Source organism: Xenopus laevis, chromosome 9_10L (assembly GCF_017654675.1).
Source record: "Xenopus laevis strain J_2021 chromosome 9_10L, Xenopus_laevis_v10.1, whole genome shotgun sequence".
Lineage (NCBI taxonomy): Eukaryota > Metazoa > Chordata > Amphibia > Anura > Pipidae > Xenopus > Xenopus laevis.
This window is the reverse complement of record NC_054387.1, coordinates 117,180,665-117,198,926: the sequence shown is the minus strand read 5'-3', so window position 1 is coordinate 117,198,926 and position 18,262 is coordinate 117,180,665. Positions and strand designations below refer to the sequence as shown.

Genomic DNA, 18,262 nt, shown 5'->3' with positions numbered 1-18,262 from the left:
GAAATGGCAACAGGTTTTTATTCGGTGCTATTTTTTAGGGGTGGAAAAAAAAAAAAAAAAAGCACAAACCTAAAACTAAATCTTTTTTCCTTTTTACATTAAAGACCACCATATATTCAGACATTTTTAAATACAGGATCCTGCAAGAAGTGGTGACGGCAACTGTGGTGCCACGACATGCAGGCGCGGTCGTACTGCGCCAAATCCGAGCTACCGGCAGAAAGAGAGCATTCTGGGAAAAAAAGAAGAGATACTAAAGTCAGACGCAGCAAATGTGATGGTTGAAGCAAATCATTTCTAAATAAATGTTGAATTTAATGTTATAACATATGGTACCATATTTGGGAATGTAACAATGAGACCCTCACATAGGACCGGCATCATGTCAGTTTAGTAATAAATCAGTAACTGGAAAGGCATCTCCAATAGCAACGGTGTTCTACTCACACTGAACAAGTAGACTGACATTTGTACTTCACTCATAGACATCTTTTTTATCTGCAATGTAATCTACAATCTCCTGCGGTGTCATCAGCTTCTCTCCGTCTGCGTCTGGAATTTCAAAGCCTGTGGAGAAAGAGGAGAGCGTCACCTACCAGCACAGCAGGACAGGCGTGTGCATGGAAATAGCTCTCAATGCCTACCCACTTTTTAGAACTGTCGGAGGCAGAATTAACACCAAAGTACATATGAGGTATGCTTCCCCTTTAATCCCTTTTGAATTGTACTCAGTCTGGGATGCTAAGATTCAGCATAAAAACATATGGACGAATATAGGCAGGGCATCCCTAAAGATCTTCCTAATTACTGCCCTTCCCACTCGTGTCCTGTTCCAACCCTATGAACTTCCATAGCAGTGCTTTGTCCTCCTGCACGTGCTCCTACTCGCCCAATTAACTCCTGACCCTGGTTTAGCACCCAAGCCCAAAATCCATGCTCCTGAGCACCCGCAGAGGAAATCTTGCACACGTGTCGACTTCCTTAAGTCGTTCTTCCCCCTGTGCAGTCCAAATGGAAAATACTCGACTGAAACAATACAAATGTGTTGCTAATTAGCACTCTGCAATCAGATCTACTCCAGATAGAAGGTGGAGTCCTGTTCATTGTCTGTGTCTGAGCTAATTCTACCCAAATTATATTTAGCTTGTTTAAAGAGTTCTCCTACTCCCTTTTCACGCTACTTGTTCTATAAGGGCAGAGAAAAACGCTGCGATTTGGGGAGATTAGTCGCCTGGCGACAAATCTCTTCTTCTTCGGGCAACTAATCTCCCCGAACTGCCTGCCGGCCTGCTAGAATGTAAATTGCCGGCAGGATGGCACTCTAAACACTTTGTTTTCCGAAGTTGCCTCACGAGGAAACTTCAGACGACTTTGGAAAGCCGAAGCAATCAGAGTGCCATCCCGCCGCCAATTATAGCCGGTGGAAAGGCAGTTCGGGGATTAGTCGCCCCGAAGAAGAATGGATTTGTCGCTGGGCGACTAATCTCCCAGAATCACAGAGTGTGTATCTGCCCCTAGGGTGGTGGCAGACGGGGAGATTAGTCCCCCAGCGACAAATCTTCCGTACTGTCTTCCCACCGGCACAATAGGAATTGCTGGCAAGATGGCATATTTAGCCCAAAGCTGCTTCACGAGGAAACTTCGGAAATCCAAAGAGATTCGTATGCCATCCCGCTGGCGATTCGCATTCTTGCCGGTGGGACAGCATTTCAGGGAGTTATTGCTCCCCATCTTTCTAAGGACAGAGAAAGACGAGAAGATTCTGGGAGATTAGTCGTCCAGTGACAAATCGCCTCTTCTTCTTGTGACTTATCTCCCTGCCAGCTAGACTCAATCCCTGGCGGTATGGCACTCGGAGCGCTTCATTTTCCCCAAAGTCGCCCCAAACTTTACTCGTGAGACAACTTCGGGCGACTTTGGAAAACAAATCGCTCTAAGTGCCATCCCGCCGTGAATTTAGAGTTTAGCCAGCAGAGAGGCAGTTCAGGGAGATTAGTCGTCTGAAGAAAAGGCAATTTGTTGCCGGGCGACTAAATCTCCCCGAATCTTCTTGTCTCTGCTCTTATTGGGAAGTTTTCTACCTGTACTCAGTAATCCTGCGCAGGGTCAATGGCAGGAGTATATGTTATTTACTTGGCTGGACAGAATTATCAAATAAACCTACCTTTTAATAAAGTAAATCCATGATTGAGTTTAACGGAGCCTTTACTGAATCAAACAGGTGCTTCACTTTAATCTACTTCAAGTGCAAATCCTACAAAGCCCCCATGAAGCAAATTGATTAGTAAGGAGCATTACTGATTGGTTTCTAGGCAGTTGTGTGTCACCCACCCATTTACATAATCATTCAGTTCTGCAGCAAGTGAGGAGTTTTAGGTATTAGGTCAGATTCAGCCCTCCAAGAGGATTTTATGGCCTCCCAAAAGGACTGGCTTCTCTGTATGGGATTAATGATTAAATCAGCCAGAACTCACCAAACTCATCTTCAATGGCCATGATTATCTCTACTTGGTCCAAACTGTCCAAGCCAAGGTCTTTCATGAAATGGGAGCCGACAGAGAGCTTTGAGAGACAGGGAGAGAGAAAGTCAGTCAAGAGATGAAAATCTGACACATTACTAATCATGGCACTATATAGATATGCTGATAGATAACAATCCATGTTACACAAAGGACAAGTTAAAAATATATCCTGTGTTTAAAGTGGTCACATGACAGGGGGGCATTATTCCCATCATCCACAGCAACACACATCTTAGAGGGATTCTATGATTTTTATGATGTCGTTTTTATTTCTAATTTACACTGCAAATAATTCACTCTACAGTATAAAATGTAATTCCTGAACCAGCAAGTGAATTTTTTAATTTATATTATTATTAGTCTGTAGGCTCCATCTCAGGTCATTTTGCCTGGTCATGTGCTTTCAGAAAGAGCCAGCACTTTAGGAAGGAACTGCTTTCTGGCAGGCTGTTTCTCCTACTCTATGTATGTAACTGAATGTGTCTCAGTGGGACCTGAATTTTTCTATTAAGCGCTGTTCTTAGATCTACCAGGCAGTTGTTATCTTGTGTTAGGGAGCTGTTATCTGGTTACCTTCCCATTGTTCTGCTGATGGACTACTGGGGGGGTGATATCACTTACAGTACAGGTGTAAAGAGTGACTGAAGTTTATCAGAGCACAAGTCACATGACTGGAGGCAGCTGGGAAACCGACAATATGTCGTAAATATAAAAAAAAGATCTATTTGCGCTTTTGAGAAAAGGATTTGAGTGCAGCATTCTGCTGAAGCAGCACCTGATGTGTTTTGGAAAAAAAAATTTTTCCCCCATGACAGCATCCCTTTAAGGTGGCCACACATCGGCTGATAAAAGCTACCGGAAGGGCAACTCCAAACGTATAAAGCAGTTTATTGGCCCGTGCACAGGACCTTCTGTTAGATCAGGACCATGTCAGTTTGTTGATGCAGACGACCACTACCAACGAGTGGGTGAATCTGGCCCAGTGCGTGTGGCCAAATCAGGAAACATATTTGCTAATATAGTGACTGTGCCAAACAAGGGGACCTTGCTTATAGGTCTTCTAGATTATGTCCCCTGATTTAAATCCCTAAACACTTCACACATGAAAATGTGTGGTTTGGTTTTACTGTAAAATTCATTTGAGTTTGGCTCCCTCTAGTGGTCAGTCTAACAACTGCTTTGCACTGTGAACTACCACATTTTCACAAATAGGAAATGGCAATTGCCACTATCCCTAACTGCCATGAACTACTATAAGAAGTCTATCCATGTATTTAGCTGGGACTTTACTTGCCCTTTAAAATCATGCAACATAAAGGAAAGGCGAATGGCCCTGACACACACAGCTATATTGTTAGTCACATGCCAGGGCCTCAGACTGCAACCATCACCTCATTATCACCTCCCACTGAAGCTCATGCTTTATTTTAAAGGGGTGGTTCACCTTTCTGTTAACTTTTAGTATGTTATAGAATGGCTAATTCTAAGCAACTTTTAAATTGGTCTTTATTATTTATTCTTTAAAGTTCGACTTATTTGCCTTCTGACTCTTTCCAGTTTTTAAATGGGGGGGTCACCTACCCCTTCTAAAAACAAATGCTCTGTAACTTATTATTGCTACTTTGTTTTCATCATCTTTCTATTCAGGCATTCTCCTAATTATATTTCAGTATTTCATCTGAATAAATTCATGGTAATTTGGACCCTAGCGACCAGACTGCTGAAATTGCAAACTGGAGAACTGCTGAATAAAAAGCTAAATAACTTAAACCATAAATAAAAAACAAAGAACAATTGCAAATTGCCTCAGAATGTCACTCTCTACATCATTCTAAAAGTTAATTTAACTTTAAATGATCATTTTGTGCTTAGACATAGCAGAAGAGCTAAGCTGGAAATAATATCTATAAATCCCAATACAATATTCCAAAGGTAAGGGTGATATGATAATGGCAAGCTGGAAGAGCTGGAATAATTTACAGCCACCTAGCTGCCATATCACTATGGTTAAATGATATAAGGAGATCAGGGGCCATTCAGTTAGGATTGCACTGGCAGGAGGGCAGCAGTATATCGGCGATTGCAATTTACCTTTTCGGGGTCAATCTTGTCGTACAACTTCAAAACGTATAAAACCCTTTCAGCGATGTTCTCCAGCGTGAGGGGAGGGAGGTCTCCATACTGGCGGCATAACTGAAGTAAGGAGGTGGAAACCTACACAAAATAAGATGGAAATGCCATTTAGTTTGGAGAAAAGAGGATTATCAGAGGCTTGCCTGGTGCAATACAATTATACTGGACTGAGACGCAGTTACACCCTTCCCATATAAATCATTAGATTGCCACAGGCTGTGTCTTTTTATAGGAGGATTGACAGGTCCCTTGTATGTTATTATCAGGCAAATAACCTTCAGGGCTTAGGAAATATTTGTCTCTTCCTCATAAAAGCATTTGATTAATATCTGCTCCCAGCTCCATATGTCTCTGCTTTAATCAGCTCTGAAAAGATGATGTATTAAAGGCACATTTATCAAAGGTCGAATTTCGAGCTCATGCGAGTTTTTAAAAACTCACATAAACGGCCATGAACTCGACCATGAAATTCGACCAATCGTAATTTATTAAAAAAAGAACACATTTTCAAAACTCGGGTAAATAGGATCGAACCCAAGACTCGAATCAAATTCAATCCGAAAAAAAAAAAAAAAAAAAAAAAATGTCAGGAAGACGGCAAACAACTCCATATTGAACCCAGGACGTCTTCCACTGACTAAAACAGCTATTCGGCAGGTTTTAGGTGGTGAATAGTCGAATTTGAGTTCTTAAAAGGACCAGAGTATGATAAATCTCAAAAAAATTCGATTTAAAAAAAAAAACAAAAAAACTCAAATCTAATTTTAACAATTCTCTAGTTGAATTTGACAGTTTTGGCCATAAAAACTGAAATGTACTCAAAATGTAAATTTTAATTTTTGAGATTTATCACCCCTCGAACATGGAAACAGTTCTAATTCGAATATTCAACACCTAAACCTGCGGAGTTCATTTACAAGTCAATGGCAGAGGTCCGTCGAACCATTTGAAGATATTAATTACCTTCCTGACATTCAAGTTTTTTACGGAGGTAAAACTCGATTAGAATTTTTGGGTCAGGGCTATTCGATCAAATATTAGACGTTCTAATTTTTTCTTAAAGGAGATGAAAGCTACGGAGGCATTTTATTGCCAATTGATTAGCTGCAATAGTACAAGCTAGAATGCTATATTTATTCTGTAGTATGTTTTACCATACCCGAGTAAAAAACTCTAGAAGCTCTGTTTGTTTAGGATAGCAGCTGCAGTATTAGCTTGGTGTGACATCACTTCCTGCCTGAGTTTCTCCCTGCTCACTCATAGCTCTGGGCTCAGATTACAGCAGAGAGGGGGGAGAGGAAGCGAAGCAAACTGAGCATGCTCAAGCCCTAGAGGTTTAAGTTGAAAGACAGAAGACTGATACAGAAGCCCATGAGTACACAATAGATGGAAATAAATGTGGTGTTACTTTTGACAGAGGACTCAAAGCAACATTACTGGTTTACGGATGTATTTATATAGACCTTTCCGATAAAGCTTACTTAGTTTTAGGGCTTTAGCACATGGGCAGATTTGGGGAGATTTAGTCGCCTGGTGACTAATCGCCTCTTCTTCGGGGCGACAAGTCTGAACTGCCTTCTCCCTGCATTCCGCCATGCTTTGATTTCCGAAGTTTCCTTGTGAGGCAACTTCGGGCGACTTCGGAAATCGAAGCATTGCCACAGGCGATTTTTAATTTTAGCAGGCGGAATGCAGGGAGAAGGCAGTTCAGGGAGATTGTCGCCCCGAAGAAGAGGCGATTAGTCGCCAGGCGACTAAATCTACCCGAATCTGCTGGTTTGCTAAAGCCCTTAGCCTTTCCTTCTCCTTTAATAAATCTGCCTCTAATTGTACAGGCAGTGCTGCAATATAGTAACAAAGATTAAATGATAAAGTTAAAATACAGTAGTGTCTTCCCATGTGATTGTTTCTGGAGCAGCAAAGACACTGCTTGTGTGACATGAAGCAGAACAGAGGCAGTTGTGCCCATGCCGGGTGTTAGTGAAGACAAATCAGAAGTCAAATTACCTTCATTTAACCTGCTGCCATGTGACTAGTACAGAATCCCATACAAAACAACCCTATTCACTGGCTCTTCCTTTAATAACAAGGCCTGGAAATTAGCTCAAAAATAACATTTTGCCCAATGAAAGAAATGTTCATTCTAATAAATATGCATTAAAACTACAGTGAACCCTCGATTTTAAGTTTCCCTGCATTTTACATGCAGACACTGCTTTCAATTATAACAATTCAGTTTTTATTAAAAATTGTACATGTACAAACAGAACACATCCAAGGATTAAAGGTTACTTAACTTTTTACACAAAGTTGGAACAGTTTGACATTTCAATTGAATAAATTCTTATGAAATTCCATCAAACTTGTGTGGAGGTGTCTGTTTTGAGAACCGCTAGCTGTATCATGAAGTAATATAAGTATTGCAGTAACCATGTCATGAGGCCTATACTAGAATACTTTGCTTTTTACTTTAATGGGGAAGGGGAGAACAAAAGGAGTAAAGGTGGCCATACACCGGCCGATAAAAGCTGCTGACAAACCGAGTCGGCAGCTTATTAACCAGTGTATGGGGCCCTCCAACGGGCTTCCCCGATCGTTATCTGGCCGAAAGTCGGGCAGATGTCAATCGGACAGGACTACAAATCCCATTGAGGTGGGAGATATCGGACTGATTCGATCTTGGGCCCTAGGGCCCAACGATCGGATCATAACAAAGGGTAACGAGCGGTCGGATTGCGGGACAGCATCAACAAACCGATACGGTCCAGCGATCTGACTGCCTGTTACTCTTCGTTATGGGCCCTAGGGCCCACGATCGGATCAGACCGATATCACCAACCTCAAGGTGGGCATTTCGGGGAGAGATTTGCGTGTTTGGCGATGCTCAGTGTATGGCCACCTTAACATGGGACAAACGAGGAAAGAAAAGGGGGAAGGAGGGTCATATCTTATGGTAAACTCTTATGCACAAGAGAATATCGTTTTCCTTTAAATATTCTGGGTATGAAGGTTTACGTAGACTTGAAGTTCAACATGGGAAGGTAAGGCGTTTTCATAGGTAGTACCCAACTAAACATTTACCGTATATACTCGAGTATAAGCCGAGTTTTTCAGCATCCAAAATGTGCTGAAAAAGTCTACCTCGGCTTATACTGGAGTCAGTGGGCAGTAGCTGAGATTGCAGTCACTTTTAATCATTCCTATACCAACAGTTTGCTTGGGGAGAGACTGCAATATCACACAGCGTCCTCTGTTGGTTATATGAAAGAATAACAGTGACTGCAATATCACACAGCGCCCTCTGTTGGTTATATGAAAGAATAACAGTGACTGCAATATCACACAGCGCCCTCTGTTGGTTATATGAAGGATTAACAGTAATGGCAATATCACACAGCACCCTCTGCACATTGTAGTGGGACAGTGGGACAATGCACACAGTAATCCGTTTGGCAATTCTCTGTCACCATCAACTGAAGTCCGGTTGATCGCTGGGGGGGGGTTGCTTTGGCGTAATGTGCGCTGCTGGGAGACAGGGCTGTAGTTGTGTCTAGGCTTATACTCGAGTCAATACAGTTTCCCAGTTTTCGTAGGTAAAATTAGGTGCCTCGGCTTATACTCTGGTCGGCTTATACTCGAGTATATACGGTAGTTACAGGTCCCACACTTTACCATGTAATTACACACAATTTAGTGCAAATGCTCACAGTATAACATTTATGTGCCCAATTCAATAGGGGAACATCATCTCAGGGAGGCACAGCAGTCTTTACTCATTGTGCCAGGACTCAATACTGCCAGGGAGGATGGGTGGAACCATTTAAAACTCCCACAGGCTCTTGGTACAATTGGCAGCTTCAATCAAGAAAATTATTTTCCTCAAATCAGCTGCTCAAAGCACAGCCACTTAGCCATTTCCATGAGCGAGGGTAACATAGGGTGACTGACATGGGCATAATTCCCTGAACCTCAGACTCCTGTAGAAGTGATGTGCAGGTCAGGATTTCCCCCGACCCTAACACGCCTGCATCTGCGCTTCCGGGTTGCTTTTATGGACCAGCGCGACCCGCCCATGACATGACAAAAGGGGTGGGGAGAGCAGGCACAGCGTCTATAAAAGACGAACCCGGAAGTTGGAAGCAGGCATTTGAAGGTGGGCGAGGTTGGCACGAACCCACTGCTATTGGGTCAGCCCGCACATCACTATCTTGTGGCAAAACTTTGAGCAAAAGCCCTTTAAACAGCTCTTTTTTCCCCCTCTAAAAGGCCATGGGCTTAGGCTCAAGCCCTAGGTGGCATCACACAACCATGCATCCCCCTGGCAGAGCATGCTGGGAAATGTAATGCTGGATGTCTTTCAGATATTTCACAATATTAACAAAGTAACCAGAAACACATTTTCAAGCACATTCCTTGAGTAAAATGCAGTGGTACATTCTTGTATTTTTATATAAAATGTCTACTTTAAAGAATAAGTAAACCTTAAAAATAAGTGAATGTAAAATTGATAAGGGTGCTATTCTAAGCACTTTTGCAATGTACTTTTTTTTTTTTAATTCCGAGATATTAAGGGATACATGTGATGTTAATATGAATGAATTTTGTTACAACAGCGCCACCTGCTGGTCATTTTCCCGACCATCAAGTAGTCAAGGAAGTTGTCAGGAGAAAGAAAGAGGCTGCTCTGATGTTCTTCTGCTTAGAAAAGATTTGAGAAAGGTTTCTAATTTTTTCCTAAGCAGAAGAACATCAGAGCAGCCTCTTTCTTTCTCCTGACAACTTTCTTGACTACTTGATCATACCTCCCAACTGTCTTCCCTCCCGTTTTCAGAGGGACAGTCCCTCTTTTGACAGCTCAACCCGCAGTCCCACGTTTGTACCGGAAAGTCCCGATTTTCCCTGCAGTGAACAGCCAGAAAAAGAAACAATGTTCCTAACTTAATTGCCTTTTGGCAGAGAGCTCAGAACCGCCACAGCTGCAGATAAGAAACTTTTTTAACAATTTTGAGAAAAGCAAATAAGTAATTGTAACAATAAAAAAAAAAAACAGATCCCTTGGGAGAAGTTAGACTCACACCTTAAAGGGCAATTCACCTTCATTAGTAAAACTTTAATAACTGGGAAAAAAAAACACAGAAATATGCTCAAATGTTCATAACCTGCAAGTTTTTGTAAAATGAACATGGTAATTAGGGGGTGTGGCCAGAAAAATGGGCAAAAAAATGTTTTTGTCCCTCTTTTTATTTCCAAAATGTTGGGAGGTATGCTTGATGGTCAGACTGGTGGGGAAATAACCAGCAGGTGGCGCTGTTGTAGCAAAATTCATTCATACTAACAGTACATGTATCCCTTAATATCTTGGAATTAAGAAAAAATAAATAAAGAATGTACATTGCAAAAGTGCTTAGAATAGCACCCTCGATAATTTTACATTTACTTATTTTTAAGGTTGACTTATCCTTTAACTCAAAGGTGAACAACCCGTTTAAACAACAAGAGAAAGGGAGTGTAAATGCACCTGCAGGCACATGAGTGAAGGTCAGTTCAGGCCCCAGTCTGTAGGAATGTTAGGAGCTATTATCTGCCAACAGCTGCTTGTCCCTGAATGAGTGTCACCTATAGTAAGTACGTCTCATAAGTAGGCCGGTATTTTACTGTCTGGCCGGTAAAAATGATGGTTGATCCCAATGTTATTAATAGGGAAAAATGAATATATAAGAAGGCCGGTATTTTTTTTCCAGAAAAGGTGGAAACCCTACTAGGTCTTAACATGACTATGAGGCCACACAGGGCAACCCAAGCTGCTCTCCCTGCCCCTCTGACTGACCCTGAGTAACTAGTGATGCAGCTCATATACAAATAGATACAAGTCTCTGGCACAGGCCATGCTGATCACTTGCACGTGGGTCAGTGATACAAACTAAGAAACAGAACAGGAGATATACAGTCTAACACCTGACAGCTCACAGAATTCCCCCAATCTTTCAAGCAAAGGACACTGGGAGCAGTAGTTCTACACACACGCCCGGCACGTAACACTGACAGATATAGTGACTCTATAGCTTTCTACTGACACAGGTGCCGGTATCCCCAGTGACCCCTGCCCGGCCTGCCCTGGCTATTCCCTAGGCTCCCTCTTACCTGGGGTACGAGTATAGGAGCAGTCGTGGAAGGCCGTGTCAAGGTTGAGCGTGACCGGCATGCAGCGAGGCTCAGAGCCGGCAAAGAACGTCGCGGGAGGGGGCGGAGAGCAGCGCGGACACACACACAGAGGGCACGGGAAGCCATGACGGACAGCTGCTACCCAAGCTGCACCACGGCATTGACTGAACCAATACAACTTCCGGCGGCGCTGGCTAGAGCGCTGCAGCCTTTAACCATAGAGATGACTGGATAGACAGTCCCATACAGATTTCAGTCGCGCTGAGGTGATAGTGAAGAGTAGTGGATAGAAAGTCTCAGGGATGACAAGTTCATACCAAATAGTGATGAAAAGGTCCAGTAACATATGAAATACACACACGTACATATAAACTTTTTTTTCGCCACGTCGCCTGCTTCTTATAATTTGCACCCAAACTGCAAGCACGCCATTGAAAAGGTTTAATACCCTCCCAAATCCCCCTCAGCCTCAGATACCGGCTTCATTGGTTGGAGATAGGAAACAGGATGGACAGAGGCGTAACAGGGAGTGGCCAAAATGGTTCTGAGAAACAGCCTCTTGGGGTTGAGATATCTGGCAGGGTTGCCAGGTAGGGTTGCCACCGCCATAGCCAGTAAAACACCTGCCAATACTGTGGCCGGTATTACAAATTTACCAGCAATGTAGTTGCTAGGGTTGCCACCTTTTAATAAAATTTCCACTGGCCGGTGGAGGGGGCGGAAACGAAATGGCGGGCCGTGCCGTCAAAGGGGGCGGGTTGTGATGTTAAAGGGGCAGAGCCACAGCTCGCTATTGGCCAGAAGCCGGCAAAAAGGTTTGTTTTGACCAGACTGAGGGCAGGCCATGGGCTTTTGTTTGTTGTACAATACTAGGGTTGCTACCCGGCCGGTATTACAAATTTACCGGCAGCTACATTGCATATACCGGCCTTGGCAGGTGCTTTACCGGCTAGGCCGGTAAAATACCGGCCGGGTAGCAACCCTAGTATTGTAATACCCTTAAAAAAAAGCCCTTGGCCTGCCCTCAATTCGCTTAGAACTTACCTTTTTTTTGGCCTTCTGGCCATCATGTGGCTCTGCCCCCTTTTGCAGCACGTTGCTTGGCTCATGGAACGCTCTTTTTGTTCCCGCCCCCCCCCCACCAGCCGGTAAAAAGTTTTAAAGTTAGCAATCCTATTGCCAGGTTAGCGATTTTCCAGCCAGATTGGGCTACTAATTTAAAGCCCAGGCGGGTTTTGAACGTACAAACTAGTAAGGTATGGATTTGGGCTACTTTTGGGCCTTTGGCTGGTTTGTACTTTGGAAACCAGCCAAAGTTTTTTCTTGCCCTAATGTGCCAAGCCTGCGTCTCCCAATGCATGTTGGGTAATGTCGTTTTTGTTTAACAATTTGCAGACTGCCAAGTTTAATTCAAGACTACAATACCGAGCATGCAATGGCACTGATTTGTGTAGAAGCTGGAAGTTACCAGATTTTGGGCTCTGTACCCCTGTCCCCATCCCTCTTCAGCATTCTTGCATTTTCCGGGGAGTTTCCTCAATTTCAGACAATTTTGGGGCACCAAAATATCTAGAGGTTGACCTGTTTTACCAATACCTTACATGGCCCCTATACCTCCTGGGCCCCCTCTGTCGATACACCCCTGGTGATGGGCGAATTTGTCCCATTTTGCTTCATGAAAAAATTTGCAAAACAGTGAACATTTGAAAAAGGTATATTTTCACATATGTTCATTTATTTTTTTAGACTTTTTTTCACTGCACATTATGTGCTATTTTTGGGCTACTTTTAAAGTGCCTCTTGGCTAGTTGTGGGCTGGTTTTGTAGCTGACTTTGGCTGGTTATTAATTAGACCTGGCAACCCTGAATGATACAGTAATGAGGGGTGTAAGAGTAGACAACTTTTAACAGCCCAAGTGCCACCCCTTAAAGGAGAATTCAACCCTTTAAGAAAAAAACCCATACCCCCACCCCACAGAGACCACCCTCCCTCCTCCCACCAGCCTAACTGCCCCCCCCCGGGGGAAATGCCCCATACTTTATATTTACCCCTCAGCGCAGTGTTGATCCGACAGTTGTGTCGCGTCGGATCAACGCTGCGACGTCATCTGACATTTCTATCTCTAACCTTATTTCCGTCGCATGCGATTTGACACCAGCGTTTGGTCCCTATATAGAAAAAATACACCACTCTTTTACTGTGTTTCTTGTTTGTCAGTAGCTGCTGTCATTTGTAAGAAATATCATAACTGTATGTGGAATACATTGTCTTTAACAAGAAGAAAGCAGTTGTCATTGCGCCCAGTAACCACAAGATGTCTCTACTACACACCAAAGCTTCTCAATCACTGACAGGCACCACTATGGGGACTAGGGATGTCGCGGACTGTTCGCCCACGAACTAATTCGCGCGAACATCGACTGTTCGCGTCCGCCGAATGTTCGCGAACGTCGCGCGACGTTCGCCAATTTGGGTTCGCCTTAGCTGGCGCTTATTTTTGCCCTCTCACCCCAGAGCAGCAGATACATGGCAGCCAATCAGGAAGCTCTCCCTCCTGGACCACCCCCACACCCCCTGGACCACTCCCCTTCCATATATAAACGGAAGCCCTGCAGCGCTTTTTCATTCTGCCTGTGTGTGCTTGGAAGAGCTAGTGTAGGGAGAGAGCTGTTGAGTGATTTGAGGGACAGTTGATAGTAACTTTGCTGGCTAGTAATCTACTTGATACTGCTCTGTATTGTAGGGACAGAACTCTGCAGGGATTTGAGGGACATTTTAGGTTAGGTAGCTTTGCTGGCTAGTAATCTACCTTCTACTGCAGTGCTCTGTATGTAGCTGCTGTGGGCACTGCTTCTGATCTCTCATCTGCTGACTGCTGCCTGTAACCCAATAGTCCTTGTAAGGACTGCTTTTATTTTCTTTTTTGTTTTTTTACTTTGCTACTGTAAGAGCCCAGTGCTATTAGTCTAGCTGTGTTGGGGAGTGGGACTGGTGTGCTGCTCCTCCTAGTAGTTCACCACTACCAGCACCAACCAGAGTCAAAATTGTTACAAAGTATCTTATTTGCACCTGTTAGCTGTTCTGAGCTCTCTGCCAAAAGCTAATTAAGTTAGAAACTGTTTTTTTTCTGGCTGTTCAGTTCAGAGAAAAGAGGGACTGGTGTGCTGCTCCTCCTAGTAGTTCACCACCACCAGCACCAACCAGAGTCAAAATTGTTACAAAGTATCTTATTTGCACCTGTTAGCTGTTCTGAGCTCTCTGCCAAAAGCTAATTAAGTTAGAAACTGTTTTTTTTCTGGCTGTTCAGTGCAGAGAAAAGAGGGACTTTCCAGTACAAAAGAGGGACAGGGGGTTGAGTGGTCAAAAGAGGGACAGTTGGGAGGTATGCAAGTGCCCATGGGCGTCCGCAGAAAATTTTCCAGGGGGGGGCAAGTAATTTAGTTTAGGTTAGCATCCCCCAACAGACAAATATATATATATATATATATATATATATATATATATATATATATATATATATATATATATATATATATTTATATATATATATATATATATTTATATATATATATATTTATATATATATATATATATATACATACATACATACATATAAAGTTCCAATGTACCAGCGCTAATGCCCAATTTGAGATTTTGAGGTACAAGATCAAGAAGATGTATGTATGTATGTAAAAAAAAAAAAAAAAAAAACAATTCTAGCTGAATTTATTTTGATTACTGAATACATTTACAACTGTAACACAAGTGAGTGCTTTTTACGGCTACTCTGCTCTACTCAGCAACCTACTATTAACATTCAGTACTCAGATACACACAATAGATGGATCAAAAATAATAATTTATTTGTAAAAATAAATTTTAAAACATAATAAAACTGACGCCCGTGCTCTGTTTGAGCATGGCACAAAACAGGTTTGCTCTAAGCAGCAAATAAATAAGAAAAATATATCATCAGTATAAGGAATTGTTCAGTATAAAAATAAAAAGTGGGTAAATAGAAATAGGATGTGCAAAATAAAAAATGTTTCTAACATAGTTAGTTAGCCAAAAAATGTAATGTGTAAAGGCTGGAGTGACTGGATGTGTAACAGAACAGAACACTACTTCCTGCTTTACAGCTCTCTTGTTTTCCACTGATTAGTTACCAAACAGTAACCAATCAGAGACTTGAGGGGGGGGGGCCGGCACATGGGACATAATTGACTGAGCTGAATGCTGAGGATCAATTGCAAACTCACTGAACAGTTATGTCCCATGTGGCCCCCCTTATAGTCACTGACTAACTCAGAGTTAGAGAGCTGAAAACAGGAAGTAGTGTTCTGGCTATTATGTTACACATCCACTCACTCCAGTCTTTGTACATTACATTTTTGGCTATCTATATTAGAAACATTATTTTTGCACAGCCTATCTTTTTATCCAGTTTTTATTTTTACACTGAACTGTTCCTTTAAATTGAAACTACTGATGAATCTGCAACCACAACACTTTATATATATATATATGTAAAAATGTTACTCTCCAAAAATAATATAAATAGCATTGAACAAAGTGCAAAGCTATGTGCAAATGTCACAAAACTTGAGACAAGGAACCCGTAGAACAGTAAATCACATATACTGACAACATACAGTTTCAAGAAGTCCTGAAATAGAAGTAGGATTGTTTAGCTTGAATTATGTTCTATCGACCAAAAACCGTATACTCAGTTAGCACGAAAAAGGAACTGTAGACGTCTGTGATCTTGGCCAAATTTGTCAATAACTTCTTGTATGAACTGTGGCCTGTTTTCATTCACTATCTCACGGTGAAGACTCATCATGCAGAGTCCAGACAAACGATTCACGGTCATTGTTGACCTGAGCCATGTTTTCACCCTTCTCATTGAGCTGAAGGATCTTTCCACAGTACAAGTAGTGACTGGTAAGGTAAGGGCAATCAAAATTGCTTGTCGAACAGCTGGAATTAGATCGGTGTATGGTAATAAATCCAAAAGGCCATTTTGAAAGTCTTGTTTTTCTTTCCCTGACCACATATCAAACCAGGTCAATGCTTCAGCATCCAAGTTATCAATGTTATATATGCTGGTAATTTGTTTGATCTTTTGTTTGAATTCTTGCTGTGTTATTTTTGCCATTTGGTGTGGGTGAAGAGAGAAAAGGTTAAAATTGGTTATGTTGTGGCAATCAAACCGGCTTTTTAATGATGCGATAAGAGAGTCGAGGTATGGCACATAGATGGCACGACGATAGTATTCCTCAACAGTTGAGCCTGGAACATTTGAGTGATGCTTCTGTCTGCCACATTGTCTTGGAAGAGATAGCTCAGTTTCAATTCTGTCTGCAATATTTTGAACATTTACAAGAATATCTTTGAAATATTCTTCTGCCCGTTGTCTGTGGTTAAGAAACATTTGTATAAGCTCTTGAACATGGCTATGTGCTTTTGTTATATCCATCTGAACAGCCTGCAGAGCTTGAGTTAAAGGCTCAAGTCTTGCTGAATAAGTAGCCATAATAACAAGACAGAAAAGAAATGTTGAAGTGCTCGAGCAGCATACTAGTTGGTGTGCTTCTTGTGACGTCTTACCAGAAGCTGTAGAAACTAGATCCTGCAGTTGCTGAAAAATTCTGTCAAAGTTTTCTGAAAAAACCCTGATACTTTTATATTTGGCAGTCCAGCGTGTTTCACAAAGTAATGGTACATTAGGAATCAGAGATCTACGTTTTGGACTTTCACGGAAAAATTTGATAATGGCCTTCACACTACCAATAGCATTTCTTATCTCAGGAACAGCATTAAGATCATTCACTACTAAGTTCAGTTTATGACTAGCACAGTGAACAAAAATTGCTCTTGGGTATTTTCCTTTGATTTTTGCTTGTACTCCACCTTCCTTGCCAGCCATTGTAGAGCAACCATCATAGCCTTGACCATATAGTTTGTCCATATTGAGACCAAACTTTATACATTGTTCCATAATTACATTAGCAATGGATGTGGCATCAAATGCCTTTAATGTAGCAAACCCAAGGAATTCTTCCCTGATTTTAACTGGGGTAATAGTTAGATCTACAAATCTTACACCAAGAGACAACTGCTCATGCCCAGATATATCAGCACTTTCATCTGCAATAACTGAGAAGCCAAAAGAGCTGTTTGCAGCAGAAATTATTCTCTCCCGTAAGACGTATTCGCAGAGTGCTATCAGTTCATTTTCTACACGAACTGATGTATAACGTGCATTAACAGGTGCATTTTTCAAATGATTTTTTAGGATCTCATCTCCTGATTCAATACGAAACTCAAAGAGGCCTTGTACATTGCCTGATGTGCTTGTTTTCCCTCGTAGAGCAATGTCATGAGTTCCACAAAAAACGATTGTTGATAGAACTGAATACAGTTTTTTTCTGTTTTCTTCAACCTGATGTTTAAGTGCACTGTTAACTTGACACACAATGCTCTGTTCTGGGTGACTTCTTACATTTATGAAATGTGTTGCATCATCATCTGCTTGTTTGTGCCATGTAGTTAAAGAGTGTTTTCTAGCACTGTTGTGAAAGTCTCTATACTTCAAGAAAGGAGCAGTTATAAAGGCACCTTGAAAGCCACGATGGACAGGCTGGGGAAAAATTACACAATATTTGCATAGTACTCCTTTAAGGTATGGTGAATAACTAATCCAGTTATATTGCTTTAACCACACATGGCGGAAACAACGTGGCCCTTTGGCATCCTTCCTAAAATCATAGGCCTCAGGGGGAGTGAAAACCTTCATAAGCAGGTCGTGTTTTCTCTCATCTACAAGTTGTGATGCCAACTTAACATATAACCCAATGTCATTCACATCAGCACCTTCATGGGTATCTGTACCTTCAAGTGACCTTGATGATTCCTCCTGTGAAGATGATGGAAACTGAGGTGGACATGATCCAGTTGTTTGTTGAAATTGTTCTCCTGTTTGTGGAACTTGAAGACCTTCAGATTGCAGTTCAAAGGGAAGTACATTTGCTGCTTGTTGTTGGAGTGGAAGTGCCAATGATCCTTGTTGCTGAACTTCAAGTGCCACCACTTTTTGTTGAGATGAACATTTTGCAGCTGCTGTTTCCTGACATGAAGTTGCTGAAGTTCCCTCTGATTCATGAAGCTTCTGTCTTTTAAAGTAATGTCGGATATCCATTCCTCAAAAGCTGAAAAATGTTTTGCAATATTATGGCGAAAGTGCAATATTTCTTACAAAAATCAGTGCAAAATCAGTACTCACTTAAAAGTAAAGGATTTAGTAGCAGCCAAGAAATGACTAAATAGTACACAGGGGGTCATTTATCAACACTGGGCAAAATTGCCCATGGGCAGTAACCAGTAGCAACCAGTCAAATTGCTGCTTTCATTATTCTACTTGCAGCTGGCTTTAAAAAGCTAA

The 18,262-nt window shown here is 41.9% G+C and overlaps 1 protein-coding gene across 1 annotated transcript; it reads right to left on the bottom strand.

The window, feature by feature from the left end:
- ndufab1.L (NADH:ubiquinone oxidoreductase subunit AB1 L homeolog) lies at positions 1 to 11,546 on the bottom strand. Its single transcript, XM_041576715.1, has 5 exons — positions 10,797 to 11,546; positions 4,614 to 4,736; positions 2,475 to 2,562; positions 448 to 567; positions 1 to 232 (listed from the first exon to the last, which is right to left on the bottom strand). The coding sequence occupies exons 1-4, from the start codon at positions 10,941 to 10,943 to the stop codon at positions 476 to 478; spliced, it is 450 nt and encodes a 149-aa protein (XP_041432649.1). The 5' UTR covers positions 10,944 to 11,546; the 3' UTR covers positions 1 to 232; positions 448 to 475.
- Between the last annotated feature and the right edge of the window lie 6,716 nt (positions 11,547 to 18,262).

Bases quoted from the DNA above. Each gene is read 5' to 3' on its own strand.
- ndufab1.L (XM_041576715.1), bottom strand. From the start codon at position 10,943: ATGGCTTCCCGTGCCCTCTGTGTGTGTGTCCGCGCTGCTCTCCGCCCC. The intron at 2,563-4,613 runs GTAAATTGCAAT...TGTCTCTCAAAG, and splicing joins ACAAGATTGACCCCGAAAAG to CTCTCTGTCGGCTCCCATTT. The intron at 568-2,474 runs GTGAGTTCTGGC...CTTTCTCCACAG, and splicing joins GGCCATTGAAGATGAGTTTG to GCTTTGAAATTCCAGACGCA.